The 18413-nt window shown below is 42.2% G+C and overlaps 1 protein-coding gene across 2 annotated transcripts; it reads left to right on the top strand.

Annotated features, from left to right (window-relative positions):
* The first annotated feature begins 398 nt into the window (after positions 1-398).
* On the top strand, positions 399-17240 carry ssbp3b (single stranded DNA binding protein 3b). 2 transcript variants are annotated; one of them, XM_085348956.1, is made up of 18 exons: positions 399-550; positions 1274-1346; positions 1487-1548; positions 1636-1720; positions 9876-9965; positions 11078-11152; positions 11380-11442; positions 11524-11587; positions 11699-11772; positions 11994-12058; positions 12152-12200; positions 12475-12510; positions 12612-12666; positions 12752-12816; positions 14696-14774; positions 14935-14963; positions 15052-15153; positions 15295-17240. In XM_085348956.1, the coding sequence occupies exons 1-18, from the start codon at positions 495-497 to the stop codon at positions 15322-15324; spliced, it is 1152 nt and encodes a 383-aa protein (XP_085205082.1). In that variant the 5' UTR covers positions 399-494; the 3' UTR covers positions 15325-17240. The 2 variants fall into 2 exon arrangements, with proteins under 2 accessions (XP_085205082.1, XP_085205083.1); XM_085348957.1 differs by lacking the exon at positions 11078-11152.
* The last annotated feature ends 1173 nt before the right edge of the window (positions 17241-18413 follow it).

Raw genomic sequence — 18413 nt, 5'->3', positions numbered from 1 at the left:
GTGTCAATATTTCATTATTATTTTAACTTGACTGAATTCATATAAATATAAAGCTTTAAAGAGTTCTGGTAACCTTTCGTGGGCTGATTAAAAATACGTGTAAACATTTTTAGAAAGGTAAAATATACATTTCCTTTCATTACCAGAATGCTTTATTTACACTGTAAGCGTAACAAAGTCACGAAACGAGGCCTCCACTGTGGATTTGTGCGCTAAATCGCGCACTTTTGTTATCGCAGAACCGACGTTAAAACCAGTAAACGATAAGCACGAAAAGGCAGACCTTAAGGCGATTGTTATGTTTCTATTGGCCTATGGGAGCGTCAGTCAGACGTGGCTCCGCCTCTTTCTCCCCCTCCTCCGGAGCAGGCTCGGTTGAGTCGTCGGGTTGAGGAGGAGTGCGGTTGGAGTGCGAGAGGGTCGCGGCCGCGATGATCTGACAGATGAAATAGCAAAAAAGAGAAAGAGAAGGCGGGCGTCCTCCAAACAAAACAATGTTTCCCAAAGGCAAAGGGACCCCGGTGCCGTCGGACAGCCAAGCACGAGAAAAGTAAGCCGAGAAGCGTTTATTATTGTGTATTTTTTACCTCGGAAGTTGCTCCCTCTTGCTCTCTGTTGTTTGCTGGACAGGCTAGCAAGAGGCGATTTCCTCTTACCGAGAATGCAATTGAATGAACCGCCTTGTCTGCTCGCCATTCCTCCTTTGAGCTGTGTTCTGCTCCATGTAGATTATTGCTGATTTTGTACACATTTCCAGCCGATTCCGGTTGTAGTTTACTTGTGTTTTTATCGGCAGTTGTTTGAGATTTTTGCGGTTATTCGGACGACGGTGCGGAGAGAGTAAAACAATAACATCGCCGTGCTACAGTACATTGTTTTCTCTGTTGCGCTCTCTGGATAGGCTCCGTTTTAATTTCCCTCAGCCCCGTCACTGCCACCAACATACTGTACCTAGCTAATACACAACAGGCTGCTGTTGTTTTCTTTAAATGCTTCGCATCACGACGTTAAATTACGCCGTTGCCTCCACACTTTCTTTTAACCTCCTGATTGTTGAGAGTCTTCACCAGCCTTGGCTTTGCTTACGAGTCCCAATTTAATTTTTTGGCATCTGGTATTTGGCAGCCATTGTTCAGAGGGCCTTACCCGACTCTAATCACTCATTGTTCGCGTACAGGAAGATTCAACCTGATGTTTGGTGATTTTGCTTTGCTACTTGGTCAAGTTTGTTAAATTAGACCTCAATTTGTAATTATTTTTTTCTCCCCTGCAGGTTGGCTCTTTACGTGTATGAGTATTTGTTACACATAGGGGCACAGAAGTCTGCACAGACCTTTTTATCAGAGGTATGTGGCATTTAGGTTAAAAGTTTAACCGTATTAACACGTCCTTTATATTTTTAAACATTTATTTTTATTCTTCCAGGACAGTATTGTTAAAGTGTAACTGACACCCATAGATAATTATTGAAATTGTGCTGTCCTAGATCCGATGGGAGAAAAACATAACACTTGGTGAACCCCCTGGATTCCTACATTCATGGTGGTGGTAAGTGTCATCTCTTTGTAATGTAATAAAATGTCTACTTGTGTGTGAGTTGGGGGTTTTTGGCTTCATGAGCTCTCTTGTCCACAGTGTTTTCTGGGACTTGTATTGTGCTGCACCAGAGAGGAGAGAGACATGTGACCACTCCAGCGAAGCAAAAGCTTTCCATGATTATGTGAGTACTGCTTACAAGGAAACTGTTGCAAATATTGCCTTTTGTTCACCAGGAGAAGACAATAAGTTTGTGCTTGAGGCTGAGAAGTGATGTCTTTATATATAACTTTTTTCATTATGTCATAATGTATTCCCTGTAGCACCTTGTAGCTGTATTTAACCATCTAATGCAATTTTAAACACTTTGTGTCTGCTGCTGATTTATGATCAGCTATCATGATCTGTTGGTGTGTTGAATGCTGCGCCCAACCATGAGCTTTATGGGCTTCTGGGAAAATGATGCTGATGTCAGCATGTCCTGAGTCAGACCTGTCAAGTGCTCTCCCCTTAGCCCAAGCTCCCCGCTGCCTCAGTTGTGAAGACGAAGAACCTCCAGTGTGTTCTGCACAGCATCTGAGAATTTCATGCACACAGCTCTATTTCTGTTAAAGACCTCCAGCTGCCTGAATGTGTGGCAGCGCCAATACATGTTGAAACATATTACCTGCAGTGACATAATCCTAATGGATTTGAAACAGAAGAACTGCTGGAGCAGCCTTACATCCTGAATTTATGAGGTGTCACTCGGTACATGTGTATGGTTTGGTAGCGCATTGCTTCTCTTACGATAGCAGTTCTATATTTGCATGGTATGGGTGCTTTGCATCTTGATAATTATGCAGTTTTGAGGTGCTGTTGTCATTTCATTTCCTGCTTTGAGTCAGCATTCAAAAAAAGAACATTAAAAAGAACCTTGCATAGATCAAAAGAAACTGTGAACTGAATGTCTATGGCCTCTGCCGTTCGCCTCCCAACGTCTCTTTCTGCCTCCAAAGATTAAAATGGTGCTGCTGATGTAAATAAAATAGAAAGACTTTTCAGGTTGTGCTGTATCAGCATAGGAAAGACATTAGAGGTTAAGGAGCCCTCTTAGGATGATTGATGCACAGTCCAGTTTGTAGGCGGGTTAGTGGTGTACCAGACAGGAAGGGGTTAAAACTGAGATGTTGGTCCTGCTCTTGGCAGATAGGGTTGTCAGGGTAACAGGCCTCCTGATCTGGCAGGTGACCTGGGAGCCAAGAGAGAGGCTACAGCGTGGCTCTGCCCTTTCAGTAACCACATTCCTTATTATTGCAGCTCATACAAAGGAAAGACTGCGTTTTTGTTTGACAGTCAGCCTTAATTCAACTAGCCTACTTAATGGTAATTGATTGCTTCTGGTTGCTTGCTTGTGTAGAATATGCTTGTCCTTTTCTGTGAATATGTCAAAGATCGGAGAGTCTGTTTTGGGAAAATTGTATTTCCATACATGAATTAGAGAATTAATCTCTGGGAAAATGGGAACATCATTTTTAAAGGAAGTAAAAACACTAAATAGGATGTTAAGTTGTGTCTTTTGGTTTGACTGAAGCCATTTCCTTTGAATGGAAAACATTAAGCAAATGAAGGAACAGTGAAATGTCAGTCTGGGGAGTGTGCTGCTGTGGCGTGGAGCTTTGAGAGTTTCTGCACGGTTGGTTCTCCCTGACATCTTGTGGTTACCCTTCAGTTTGATGTTGGTTCTCTTTGTGTTTATTGAGGAGGTCAATGAAGTGTGTGTGTGTGTGTGTGGACAGTACTAGTCCTTGGACCCAAGCCTTTGTCTAGGTGTGGGGGAGGTGAGTGCTGTTCTGTTAGCCGGCAGCCCTCGTAAAGCTCCGGCGTATTCATGCTGGGCCTGACGAACGCTCCCCAGGGGCCCTGTCGCCATGGCGTCAGCGGCTGATTGATGGCTGTCATGGAGCTGAGGGGCATATTGGAAAAAGAAAAAGGGGAGTGGCAGTGTGGCATATGCCCAGCATCCACCACCGCAGAGGAGCTGAGGGAATAAAAGAGGAGGGGGCTGGGGAGGAAGACTGGAGGGAGATGTAAAGTGGAGGGGACCTGCGAGGGAAAGAGAGCATCCAGTCAGGATCCAGAGTGGGTTTTATGATGTTGATTGATGGTTAAACATTTACAAGCTAAACATAGGGACTGGTTTCTTTTGAGAATCGGTTCCAGTGGAAGAAGTGAGGCTGTTAGGAGCATGCTAGCTCATGAGCCGGCAGTTGGGTGGTCTGTGCTGCGGCTCAAATGCCTACATCATTTCTCTCTTATCCACTTTAAAAAGCTTAATTTCTTTTCTTTCTTTTTTTGATTTATTATATTTTAAAAATTACCCCAGTCAAGCTCTTGGTTATCCTCACCCTCCTCTTTACTTGTTTCTCTTCCCTTGTCCCCACCCCCCTCCCTCGTCTTTGTTTTTGTAAAGGGAGCACAAGCACATCCGCCGCCACTCTGGCCTTTTGTAACCTCCTTCAGTGATTCAAGCATTCAAAGAGAATTTGCTTGGCTGGAATTACTTGTTTGCCTTAAAGTACACACATTCACACGTGCTGAATCATGATGGGTGGGGGGTGGTCGTCTGTCTGTCTTAAAGGAAAAATCCCCTGGGAAGTTGTAAGAAAGGGCCCAGACAAGAGCCTCGTAGCCCGGGGCAGGACTGAGACATCTGCCCTTTTCCGGTACCAGAGAGTCGTTGGGGAGACGTAGCTTATTTAGACCAAACGCAGCACTGGACTCCTTGGAACAGTCCAACAAGCACAGCTGTGGCTTTAGAGCTACATGATAAAGATCTAACATAACATGCCTGGGAACTCACCATGCACGTAGCTTTTCAGTCTGGCAAACAGTGTCTGTTCTTCTACAGGGATGTAGATTGTTGACGTCTTTTTATGACTTTGCGGTCAATACCTTAAATACAGCTTTGTTTTACTTCATTATTTCTTTGCAGGCCTCATTCCAGGAATGGGCTACTTAAGGGTAGAGGATCAAAACAAACGCCAGTTTCGCTTTGGAGGGGCCAGACAGGGATTGTATGAACACAAACCACTTAACAAGCCATAAATGTAGCTTAGCCCTTTTCTGTGATAAACACAGTGACAGCTGCTTTCAGTTTTTTAATGTAACAAAAAAAATACAATCCCCTCTTACACACACACACACACACACACACACACACACACGGTAGGACAAAGAAACTCAAGGAAAAGAAATTAATGGTTATATTTTAATTGTTAGGTTAACTGTGGGGCTGTTTTGGCTGATGTGCTAAATGGCTAGAAATCATAAAGCAAAGCTAAATCCTTATATCGTTGTTTTCTTTAACAAATGTAAAATTACAGCTTGTAATATCAAGAGCTGTTTATGCTATTTGAACTTAGAACCAATGAACAACTTTACCGGAGCACACATACACATTTTAGATGTAAGTAAATTAATAAAAAACGATGAGTCTTTATGACATTACTTTGCATTTCAGGAAGTTACAATGAAAACAAAGTTAAAACTACGAATAACAGTTTTACCTACAGTTCCGTCAGTAGGGTGCAAATAAAACCAAACAAACAAAACTAAAAGTCAGCTCAGACAATTTTTTTCCTCCTTTGGATAACCTATTAGTGTCGAGTCCATACATTAGATTTGGATTCAATATATGTGATGGTTGCTGAGGCCCCTCACTTCCTGTTTTGTGCCTTTGCTGGTGATTGTTCTCAGTTGTTACAGTTTTGAAAATCAGTAATGCGTCTGATCAATTTTGTGAGGCTTTGTCTGAAGATTAACGTCTGCTACTTTTGGTGAAGGGTAGAATTTTTTGTGTCCTGTTGAAGTCCTCCAAGCAGTATTACAGCATCAATGATTATTAGTATTGTGACCACAGTTACAAAATTCAGTTTAAAATAAAAAAAAAAAAAAAAGTTCACTTTCCCACGTGGACATAATTGCACATCAACATATCAAAGCACCATTTAGATTTGGCCTCGCTTCTGTTTTGCAGTGTCACCTCCGAGGTTTGCTCGCTAACACAGGCAATGCTTTAGAAAACTGAGAAAACTTGCACTAAATTTTGTGAGACACTTTTTTAACAATTACAAAACAAATTAAATAAAAATAAATTAAATTAAATCTAATGTGATAGAAAAGCCAGGATGTCATAAAGGATTCTTATGTGTATATGAAAATTGGCCCAAAAATAACTCGAGAAGGCAGAAAGGCTTTGGGTATCTGCTCAGCTTCACTGCAATAATTTATCGTTACATTAGATTATTGTTGGGCTGCACACCTGCTCTAATCGAGTGGTTGCTCAAGAGAGAAACCAGAAAGACACTCAGGAGTTAACCTTGATCATTGAGCATACGGGGATAATATAAAATAATGAACAGGTAAACTAGTGATACGTCATCACATTTGCCTGTTTTTTGTTTTTAAATTTCCTTTTTTCATTTTAGAGTATTTTTTTTAAGCCTGTTTTGGGGGAGAACCAGGGAAAGCTTTTGTCTTAACAAAGCCTTAGCCAGATATCAACTCAAGCCTTAATCAAATATATGCTAAACAACAATCGCTCCTTTTCTTTTCTTGCAACTTCTTTCACTGGCTTCTAAGTCCGTGGCGTTGTCCCTGACTGATCACAGTGCTGTTAACTTCCTGTCATAAACCTTAAAGCAGCAAGCATATAAAACAGTAAAAATGGTAATAGTGATAACAAAGACTGTGTGGGGATGGGTGGCAAACTAAAGGAAGACTTCATATAAAACATCTGAGTAAGGTGTTGGGCCACCACATGCTGCTAGAACAGCGTCATGGAAATTGAGTCTGGACACTGAATTGGAGGGGATTACTCTGTCCTGTTTCCCTCATTTGGCTTTTAATGGGGATGATGGTGTTGCAGCCCAAATTTATCTACAAGAAGGCGTTAAAGTGGTTTAATATCTAATGACTGCGAAGGCTGAATATTATGATTCAGATTATTTTTCATTCATTAAAACATTTATTTGACCCCACATGAAAGAAATCCACCCTCACATCAGGACAGAAACCTTTCATTGGAAGCTTTTATTGATTTCTAGTGACCCTTAATTCTAAGCGGACAAACTAATGCTCACAATCTAACAGAGTCACTGGATCCCTTCACTTTGGGGTCAAGGGTTCAAACCTGTATGTATTCAAACCTCATCTGTTGGGTGATGCGTTTCTCACTTATTTTTTCGTGTGTGCATTTTTGTAGATCAGTGGTTATCATTTTTACATCACTAAGCTGTCAAATATGCATTGATCTTTGAAATGTGGGGATTATGCACTGCGAGCCTGCTATAATAACTCTGTGTATGTAATTGTCAATGAAGAGTTTTTGCTGACACAGCCTGATCACTGTTATTGACGTTCTCAGGCAGAGATTATAATGTTATGCTGTTGTGGGCAGCGCACTGAGCCTCGAGCTCACCAGCTGTTGGTAAGATTTACACCCGTTGGATCCAAGCGGACTATGGCATATTCACAGATGCTGAACTATAACATCCAGGTCAGTCACCCGAGGAAGAAACAGCCCTGTTTCCTTCCATATTGCACTAATACAAGGACATCACAGCTATCAAATATGTGGTATCAAACAATAATCTTCAGTGTCTTTCTCATTGACCAGAATTTAGATCTTACCGTACCGTACTACAACGACTAACACACCAGACACTTGAGCAGGAGACTGAAGCTCCAGTCACACATGCTTCCATAGTGAGCCCTCTTTCAGAGTCATAGCTCTCGCTATCTTAATGCAAAATCGGAAGCAACTGGCCTGCTCAGCATTTTTGTACATGCCGCAGTGCATGACTGGATCCTGATTTCTTAATTGTACTTGGCAGTACACCTGTGTGGAAGTGGGTCTGCATTTGCTTTGACAGGCTACTCATTGTTTATTTTTCTTACAGTTAGTCACCTGGTCTGTGTTTTGCAAGTATCCTTTGGTCAGGATGAACCCAATGCTGCTAAATTTGAAGGGTTTTTGGTTTGTTTGTTTATGAGGCTGTGTAAGTTTGACTATTTCCTGGTGACTCTTCCACGTCAGTAAATGTGTCAGGCAGGATCCTGACATCCTCCTCGTTTAATTTGCATGTGGATGACTTGCCTGGGCTTTTTAAATCTTGCAAAACGGGTTGTGTTCATGTATGTGATGATTCAGTTATATTTTCTGCTTGTAACATGTCCTTCCCACTAAAGAAGGTGAAAGTCCTTTTTCTAATTTTGCTTTGATAGAAAGGCATGCCCAGAGAATTTAACATGAAATATATGTAATGTAGTATATAATGCAAATGTGTTTGATTAAAGCCAAAGTGCATCTGTTTAGTACTCTAAACTGCTCACCTCTGTTTAGAATGAAAAATAGATTAATGCAAAACAGCATCAGCAGAGTTGCATTTGTGAGGATTGTGCACAACTCTGTATAGATTAGATTACTCTATATGATCAGAATCATGGATGTTTCCACATGCAAAACAGAGATAAGAACCCCACAGAACTGATATATGTGCAGATTCATAAGCTAAAGCACGGCATCACTGATCAACCCGCAAGTCTTACCAAAAGCTCTGGTGCAGGAGTCGATCTGTGCATTGTGAAAAATATGATCTGCCAAATTAAATTAACATGGATTCATTTTACTGTTTTGATCCTGGATAAAGGAAAGTGCCACACCTTCCTTCACAGCACTGTTAAAATGCTGTGTTTTTAAGGTTTTACTGTGGACACCGGCTCACACAAAGCGTTGCCTCTGAGCGTAAATGACCAGAGACGATGAAGATTTACTGAAGTGAAAGCCTCTACTGTCGACACGGGGGGTGAAAATTAAAACCAGCCTTACTGCTCCAACTTGTTTGAATGTAGAGTCGTGAGTTTTTATTGGTTTTCGTTGGTTTCTCTGGCTTTTACCACGTAGAGTATATTAGTGCTTATGTTGAACATCCTCAGTATGGATGTTTACCGTCTCTCAGCATCGTATCATTTAATATGGTACTTGTGTATATTTAATGTTCGGATATTTTTAATAATTGTTACCTAGTGCCCATGAAAGGCTTTAGCAGTTAGGTTAGCTCTAATTCTTAGAAGTTATTTGTACATTTGTAAATTTATATTATTCAGTGATTTCTCACAGTATTATTTTTAATACTGGCCTTCGGTTTTCTATTCAAACTCTGACAGGAAACCCGTCTAATTGAGTGGGCCGAGTAGTGAGTTACTGCTCAAGACGGGGGAGGAAGCATATCAGTAAACTGAAGAGCAACTGATATCTTCACTAATTTGTGCTTGCCTTTATGATGCAGCAGACCATCTAAGGGAACCCCAGATTCTATGAACGCTTGACGATTTCTCAGTCTCGCACCATGCTGAGTTTTCCACGCCGCTCAGTAGAGAAGTGGAATTTATGCTGCCTGCGTCCTGGCGGTGAAGGAGCCTGATGAGATGTGACTTTTCACTGTGGCTTCACTTCTCTCCCTGCTGAGGTATTTCACAGTGGCCCTGCAGTGGCAGCCTGAGCAGATATAATTAGGGAAGGTGCAGTCGATAAAAGGGAGCATGTTGGATATTGACCAGCGATGTCTGTAAGGCTCTGGGCATCGAGAGCTATATGTGAGTGTGGATGCTGATGCATCCGTTCTTGTAGTGTCAGTGCCTAGTTGCCTACACTTCACTGAATGAGCTACGCATTAAAAAAATATGACTGAATGTTCTTCTCTCACTTGGTGTCTGTTCTTCGGAAGCTAAACCCCACAGCTCTGAAGACATTAGCCCATCTCAGATTGCTTCAGCTACAGGGAAGAAAAACTCAGTCAATTAGGAGCGTGTGACCGAAGCAAATGGCACATTAGTGAATTAGGGCTGCGGTTTGAGCAGGAAATCGGCCCAGCTCGCCCCTGCTGTGCAGCAGCACTTTGGAGCCACTGACTCACTGCATCCCACTGATGCTTATCTGATCCACTGGATTCTGAATCAGCACGGATCAGACCTCAATAAGGACCCCATTAATATATTATTGAGGGCAGGGGTGTGGGGGTGGGTGACAGTTGGTTGAATTAGGTTTAAAAAGGAAATGCATGAAACTTTATTCACAGAGTTGGATAAGATTTTTGGCCATTAACCCATTACAGCTGAGATCAGCTCAGATTCAACCACTGTCCAATTTCTCACATGAGCTTTCCTTGTTAAAAAGTGACGTCTGCCGAGAGTTTCCTCCTGCTCCTTGGATTTGTTGTGGGGCGGTGTTGTTAGAAAAAAAGACTGAAAGCATAACCCAGCGGCTTGACTCGTTCTCCTGTTTTCTTCTTTGTCAGAGTGCAGCAGCAGCTCCCAGCCCCGTGATGGGAGGGATGCCCCCTGGTGATGGCATGCCAGGGGGCCCAATGCCACCTGCCTTTTTCCAGGTCAGTCCATAAACTACGCTCGTATTGTCTGCAACTGTTGGGAATGTCCCTCGACTTTAGCCCCTCTTTTTGATATATCAGCTGATATATCATGTCAACTATTGTTTCATATAAAAATCTAAAATATTATTTTCCTGTGGGGGTCGGAGGGATTATTTTGATGCTTGTAGAGCTTTTCATGTGTTGTGAAGATGTAGGTCTCACACTGCCGCTTTTCCCTTTGTTGTGCTCCGTGTACTCGGCGAGCTAGTAGCAAACATCACAGCGGTGCTGTCTGTCTGGACCCCTCTTGTGCTGTAAACAGGAAGGTGTGGCCAGGCCATTTTCTCCTAATGGAGAAATCGAAAGGTGCAGCACCTTCTGTAAATCGATATCTCATGAAGATAAACTTATCACAGGCAGCTGTGTGGAACCGACTCGTTACGGGTGACATGAAGTTGTAAACCTCTGTCTCTACTAGACCAAACTATTCACAACACATCCAGCAATTTATTATAAAGCAGAAGCCACAAAGCTGCGAGTGATTATGTGATCGCGTTATTCTCAGAATAGAAATTTTGAGGTTTATCCATCAGTGCATGCATACACTCATACTTTCCCTACCAGGAGCAATTTGAGGAGGCTCAATTAGACCCCTCTCTCTGTCAGTTCAGCAACATTAGTGACACAGTGCCGGTGTTTAGTGTTTTTATAAAGCTAATTGCATAGAGCTTAATTGATGCTGTTAATTCAGGAAAATTAGCAGTGATAACATGCTGCATGTAGCACGCTTCTTAATGTCTTGACTGACAGGCAAAAGAGCGTACATCCTCTCCATCTTTCTCTTTCTGTCACTCAAGGCTGTCATTTGCTTGTTCTTCTCTGCTCAGTCTCACACTCTTACTGTTTGGTACATGAACAAGAGTTTTATATTTTGTACGTTTTTTATTTTTTTTGCGCCACACTTTGGTTCTTGCACTCCGACTGTCCTCTGCCCTGCAGTAACCCTGCTTCTCTGTCTGTCCCTCTTTTGTCACTTTGGTTTCTCGCTCCCTCTTTCTCTCTCGTCTCATCCTCCCCACTGTCCCTCCTGTATCGTCCTCTTTGCCTCTTCGTTTTATGTGATGCCACAGGGTCCTCCTGGTCCCCAGGGCTCTCCTCACCCTCAGCCTCCTCCCCCTAACAGTATGATGGGACCTCACAGTCAGGTAACGCTGCCTTTCTCTCTCATTCTCTCTTTCTTTTTCACCGGTTTTGCTATGTGCAGTCATGTGGCAAGGCTGGTTCTCAGTGCTGATGCTTCATGCTTTGGCATTTGTTTCAGCTTAAAGCTTTATGCTGCTTTCAGTATTCACACAACATGAAACCTAGAAATGGGTGTACATTTTAAGAGACGTTTGTCAAATCTTTATTTAAATGTATGTTTGTGTTGTAGTCTTTCATGTCGCCTCGCTTTGCTGGAGGCCCAAGAGGTCCACCCATCCGGATGGCCAGCCAGGTAGGGATCCTGCACACCCACCCACCACAGAATCGTGTGAATTTCAAACTGCAATTTTCATATTCAAGTTTTTTCTACTAGCCACCCGGCGGAGGACCAGGTCCTCATCCCATGCTGCCCAACATGGACCCCACACGGCCACAAGGTGTGTGTCATTTCACTTTAATGACATGCATCTGCACATCATGCATTAGTGTGGAATTATTTTCATTTATAATTATTATTATTTTATATCTTGAATGCCTTTACTCTTCAGGTCATCCTAACTTGGGGCCAATGCAGAGAATGAGTGGCCCTCGAGGAATGGGACCTATGGGGCCTGGCCCTCAGGTAGGCTGCTTACTTATACAGAATCAATCATCACTGCCTTGATGAATCTGTGGTTTTTACCCTATTAGTTCTTGTGATAGGAAGGTATTCGTTTTGCCAACCAAATCCAAACCAAAAGCATTTTGACAGTGTTAACAGATGTGTCCGTAGTAGGTTTGCAAGAGTTTTTATTTTTACCCTGTGGTTTCAGATTTGAAGCTGATTTTTGTTTGTTTTCTCAGAACTTTGGTGGTGGGATGAGGCCTCCACACAACACCATGGGTCCTGGCATGCCAGGAGTGAACATGTGAGCCTCCTGTTTATTTCTAAGTATTGTCTGAAATGTATTTTAAATCAAGTGCAACATTTTACCAAGATTTCCATTTGCGTTCTTATGTAGGGGCCCAGGAACGGGTCGGCCATGGCCCAATCCCAACAATGCCAACTCTGTGAGTAGAAATGCAGGCACACAAATTCACACATAAGCCCAGAGAAATGCTCATTCTTTGCAACCAGATCTCCTCTCTGAGCTGCAGAGGTCTGCAAGGTTCTACTGTGGGGTGGGATGTAATTGTAGTATTATGTATCATGGTTTCCACAGACAGTTGGACAGACAGCCATAATGGTATTAGGACGATCAAATGATGAATGATGACAGTTTGGGGTACGGAAAGGGTTTGTGCTCCCATTTCTGGTCTGTAATGTTTATGTCTTTGGTTTCAGATGCCTTACTCATCACCCTCTCCTGGTGCATACGGGGTGAGAACACATCCTGATGTCTTAACCCTCACACACTACAGATATTACAGCATAGAAGGATAACATTTAATGCATTTTTTATTTTGTTTCATTCTCCAAAGGGGGCATCTGGAGGTGGAGGGCCTCCTGGCACTCCCATCATGCCCAGCCCCGCAGGTTAGTGCTTCTTTGACTTAAGCTGCTAAACTTGAGCCTTTTCTTGTGCTATCCACGACTGTACGTTTACACTTTTCCCCGTCAGACTCAAACAACTCTGGTGACAATTTATACACCATGATCAACACTGGACCTGGCAACCGGAATAATGTGAGTTCTGTTTTATTTCTTTGACCGAACTGCTGATTTCATCAGAAGTAATAATATATTTAGCATAATGTTACAGACAAAACACATAACAGTGGTCCCTCGCTGTAACGCGGTTTCACGGCCTCGCTGTTTCGCTGATTTGATTTTTTTTATTTGATTTTATTTTTTTTGTGCAATTTTGCGTGGTTTTTTTTCTTTCTTTCTTTTTCTTTCTTTTTTTTTTTTTGACCATTGTCAACCAATCTCGTGCCGCGTCTCCTGTACAGTACAGAATGCGTTCGCTTGTCGACTTCACATAAATCTTCGATTGCTAGCAGTGCGACTGTGAAGTGCTGCGCTGTATGTTTGTGCGTTTTCTCCCCAACAAACACAACAATGTTGAGGAAACGTTTTGCCCTGTCAAAGGCAACCGTGGGTGCCTTTGACTGCCGCGATAAACGAGGGACCGCTGTACTGAAAATTTATCTCTTTTCATTACACAAATAAATTCTTTACGTTATTCTCGTGTCAACCGTGTGATAAAGGTACTAACCTGTTGTAACTGTACACCATCAAACTGCCTTTGTGGCTGTGTGAGTGCAGGTGGAAAGACCTGTAGACACATAAACCTGAGCTTTGTTATTATAATTATTTATTTTCTGGTTAGTTTTTAATTTTGTAAGTTTTTACAGCAAAGTTACAACAAAGTTTTTACTAGTTTTGCTACAGTAATGTTGTCCTGTGTGTGGTGCTGGTAAACTGATATACTTAATCTCATTGGGAAAAGTAGAAAATGTGGTGGTAGATGTAGTTCTTGTTGCTAGGCGATTGCTAAACATGTATAGTTTTTTGTTTTTTGTTTTTTTTTTTATCCATGCTTTTTTTTGGGGGGGGGGGATTAGATGTTATTGTTAAATACAAACTGATATGATGTTTTTACAAGGCATTATAGATGCATAAATGCTAAAATGGGCGCTTTTTAGCACGTTACTAGGTAGTTGTGAGGAAACACAAAGACGTCACGATATCTGATATAGATGAGACCCTTCAAGGGGCCTAAGATGTTGGATTGCTCAACCCCTGGTGGTCTGAGAGGAGTTTGAGGACAAAGAAACAAGCGCACACACAGCCAGAGGTTTGTGTATTATAGTCAGATAAGGTGGGTTTTTTCCATGGGAAATTTTAAAGAGAAATTAAGGATAAGGCAGCACAACGACAAATATGCAACACTATATGAAGGCACTTAAATCATAGCCATGTAGAAACCACCGGAACTCTCAATAAACACGCTCCAAAGAGTCATTAGGAAGGTTGTGTTAATACATTTTCCCAATTAGTTACAAAGAAAGCTACAATGTTTCATTAATTTAGTTAAAGTTAACTATAATGACTTTGCTTCATGCTGCTGATGAAGGGAGTAAAACTACCACAGAAGACACCAGAAGTATCTTTTTACAGCCTCAGATTGACTCATTGAATGTGTGGGTTTGTGTGGGAAATGCCACTTCCTATTGCATGACATCACGCTTAACGTAAAACACTAGTAATTCTGGTCTTTCTAGAGCACGCTGTCACTGTTTACCAAAGAATACACAGCAGAGACGCAAAGCACTTGTTATACTGTGATATGTGATATTGGAGGCTACTGTTTCACCTACACTCGTGGTAATGAAAGAATCAGACAAAGACTTCAAGCAGAACGTGAGGCTGATCTTATAATGGCATAAATAAATAAATGCACTGTTATAATCTTTAGTAATTGGGTTTCAGGCAGCTTGCACTTTTATTCACTTTACTTTAAGTTTGGTAGTTTCAATTTTGGTAGTTAACTAATCGTACGGCAACTCCGCTACGGAGCTGTGATAAGTGTTCATGCCACTACCCCCCCTCCTTCCCCTAGTTCCCTATGGGCCCAGGCTCTGATGGACCCCTGGGAGCCATGGCTGGGATGGAACCACACCACATGAATGGATCACTAGGTAACACTACTCACCACAGTGCATTAAACCAGCACAGCAGTGAAGTGTTTGGATTGCATCCCCACCTGTTAAAGACAGCACATGTATTTATCTGCACTCACTGTATAAAATGGGCTCATGAACATTGTTTTAATTATTTCACACATGGTTTAATTTTCAGGTTCTGGTGATATGGATGGAATGAACAAGGTAAAAAAAACAACCCCAATGCAGCCATGTTGCTTATCTTTTCAACCCAGATAAACTAAACTGGTAACTTCGTCCTCTTCGTTACTAGAATTCCCCAAACAATTTAAGTGGCATTAGCAATCCTCCCGGGACCCCGAGGGATGACGGGGAGCTGAGTGGAAACTTCCTCCACTCCTTTCAGAGCGAGAACGTAAGTTGTCAGAGTGTTTGTAGCTGTAGCTCCACCGTGATGAAGCCGGAGACACAAGCTAGGACATAAAGCAAGGTGTAAACTATAGTAACACATGGATGTGTTTTAAAGCTTCCTTTTCTTGCGTGTGTGTTTCCATAGTACTCTCCAACCATGACGATGAGTGTGTGACCCCCTCCCCCTCTTCACCCGACCCGATTTGCCATCATTCCGAGGATCTGAAGTCACTGTAGGACATGGCCAAACACATCAGCACCAAATCAGGGACAGGCGCCATTTTGGTTCCACACTAACGCCAGAATGCTGATTGGGGGACAAAAACAAAACAAAAAAATCTAAATGGCTGGCAAACTACTGCTCCTTGCTCAAAATGAAGGACAATTACACCATTTATCACAACCCCTGTGTGAGAAACCAGCTACTGAAATGCATAAATGACACGTTTTATGTTCTTTGCAGAACCTCCTGACCCCGCTCAGTCCTCTCAGCCTCTTTAATCCTAGTGCGAAGAGAAAAAGGTTGGAAGTTTACCTCTTGTACTTTTTAATGATTGCTTTGTGGTGCAAGATGTGCAGGAAATATCTGCTTTTGTCACTTAAAACACTGGAGAGTTTGCATACGCATTGTGAGCTTGGAAAGTCTCTGTCTTGTCATTTTACTTATCGCCATGCATACGGTGTCACAGAAATGGGTTGACACAGGACTGAGGATTTGTCTTTTACTCTGTGGCCACCTTTCTGAATAATGTATTACTCTGCCCAATGCCCACCTTTCTATTTAAAGAGACTTAAAAATGGAAACGATGTGAAAGAATATGGCTTTTATTGTGACAGCCTTTTGCAGCGGTGTTGTTACAGTGTCACATTGATCCAGATTGATCAGTCTCTCAAGCCCTTTTCAGACATGGGATTTTTAATATTGCCGCCTTCATCAGTCCCTCAAAGCGATGGCATTCTGTTAGGCTTTGGTCACTTTTACATCAGTGTTCCTCGCAGCTTTATTCAGACGTAACCATGACAGCTGCAAAGAGAGCCACGGTATGTGAGATATTCACCATATGTGCAAAAGAATTGTCGCATTCGTGGCAGTGAGCATTAGGCATCTAGTGAAGTGTAGCCACACTGTTGAACGTTTAACTCGATGTGACATTTTTACCAAGATCAGGGTCTGTGTGAGTGAGTGAGTGAGTGTGTGTGTGTGTGTGCATGTGCGCGAGTGTGTGCGTTCTGCCACAGCTGCCCCTGCCCTTTGAACACAGACTCTCTCTTCTGCATGGGGAATATGCACTGCATTAGAGAGCGACGTTTTCACCTTACTGAAAATGAAAAATAGCTTCCGATGACATAAAACGTCACGTCATATTTTATTGCTGTTTGGGGCAATCTCTACATCAAAGATGGACGAGAGATATGGGCAGTCATAATCCTGTGCATCGGTTAATGCATTCAGACATGTGCCAAGTTGAAAGTGCTAGGTCGGACCTAGTTCGAGATTTCCGTCGCAATCTTTGCAGAAAAGTGACCGGGGCGCCCGTTCGGGTGCGAAGCCGACGCGTTCGCGGGTGCTGTCAGATTAATGGAAAAGGACTGCATGTCTGAAAGGGGCTTTGTTGTTGACAGTTTGCTACTCTGCCACTCTTGGCTGTTTAAACAGCTGGACTGCTGCCGCGTGCTGTCAAGGGAAGCCAGACTTTGGCATAAAAAGTGAGTGCATGAGTGCTGAGAATCTGTGTACAACATACTACCTAGTGCTGCTCTTCTCTATGTGGACACCTGCTTTAAGATGTGGTGTATATCTCTTTACCTGCCTGTGCTTAACACTCTGTGCGCTTCATCGTCGTAGCCTTCTGTGTTACTTCCAATTTGGTTGATGGATATATGGATGAGTTGCCCATTTTAATCTCTCACACATACTGGTTAACACTTCCTTCCTGTATCACTGGTCGTCCCTTTGGTCCTGCCCGTCTCTTGCCCATCCGCATATTTTTTTATATTTTGATACAAACTTTGACTACATATATTGCCCCAGTTATTCAGTTAGTCAAAGCTTTCTAAACTGATTCTAGTAGGCATCATTATAAACTTAGCCGCAGTCTTGTAAATGTGATGAGAATTTGTTTCATTTTTTTCCCTGTGAACATTATGCATTATACACATCTGTCCTATGTTGCCTTTATTTGCTGATATTTTTTTATTTCAAATTGAGGAAAGATTGCTTGTTAATATAATTTTACAATAACTTATCTCACCGTGTGGGCTGTTTTTGTTTTCACCGTACATTAATATTAGAGTAACTCAGGTTTGAAGATACTGCTGAAGCTGTGGACAAATAAACGCTTACATTAGAAAATGAGTTATCCACAAAAAGTGTTGAACTGTAAGTGCTGTTACCACTTGTGTACCTTCTATTTATCAAAAATGCCAAGATTACTAGCACAGATTAACGTCCTGTGTCTTTAAAATGGAGTTGTCATCACATCTTGCTTGCAGTCAGTGCACAGACCAGTGGTGGCTTCGCTAATCGGTGCTTTCACTAAAGCTAGAGGGTGCTGTAGTCAACAGGTACCAGAACAACAAGAGGAAGTCCAGAGGGAGCCTTTGACTCAAAGGAAACTGCAGCTCTGGCTCAACGGCTGTGCATGAAAGATGAGGGACAAATCGTTTCAGCTGTTGACATCAGTGGGTTTGGGACAGTCACCAGCTCAGTTCTGTTACAGTTTGTTCCATGTAGCAGAAATAACAGTTTAAAAGGTGCATGTAGGAAATATTTTACATTTTCTTTGAACTGTGTAACTGTGGTTCGCAGTGGGGATTGCCGTCAGTCTACACTGTATGACAAAAAATCTTTACTCTGCAGAAAACAATCACAGCCAAAGAAACACTTGAAGAGCAGCTGAGATTGTGGAGGCCTCAAAGATGCACTGAGTTATTTGGACGATGTAACCTTAAAGATTATAGGGTGATTTCTAAAGTTATGTCAGTAGCTTTACGTCGCATCATGAATGTTTATCCTTTGGATTAATTCGTGACTGTCAGTAGAGTAAGAGTAAATTTAAGCTGCAAACAGCCACCTTCACGCCATTTACCACCATATAACAATTTACCTTCAACAGTTTTCAACCCACAACTTACCCTTTGCTGGGAGATCGTCAAGCTTCGTTTCACGGCGTAATGGTGAGTGGCTCCAAAGGGTCTTTATAGTTTCGTTTTAGACGTCTGTGTTTATTTTAGCCGGGATCTATTTATTGCCACCTGCTGGAG

Source organism: Diplotaxodon limnothrissa, linkage group LG23 (assembly GCF_057381915.1).
Source record: "Diplotaxodon limnothrissa isolate DT_005_m linkage group LG23, D_limnothrissa_male_GT1.1, whole genome shotgun sequence".
Lineage (NCBI taxonomy): Eukaryota > Metazoa > Chordata > Actinopteri > Cichliformes > Cichlidae > Diplotaxodon > Diplotaxodon limnothrissa.
This window is presented reverse-complemented; position numbering and strand designations above follow the sequence as displayed.

Bases quoted from the DNA above. Each gene is read 5' to 3' on its own strand.
- ssbp3b (XM_085348956.1), top strand. From the start codon at position 495: ATGTTTCCCAAAGGCAAAGGGACCCCGGTGCCGTCGGACAGCCAAGCA. The intron at 11,153-11,379 runs GTAACGCTGCCT...TTTGTGTTGTAG, and splicing joins TGATGGGACCTCACAGTCAG to TCTTTCATGTCGCCTCGCTT. The intron at 15,154-15,294 runs GTAAGTTGTCAG...GTGTTTCCATAG, and splicing joins ACTCCTTTCAGAGCGAGAAC to TACTCTCCAACCATGACGAT.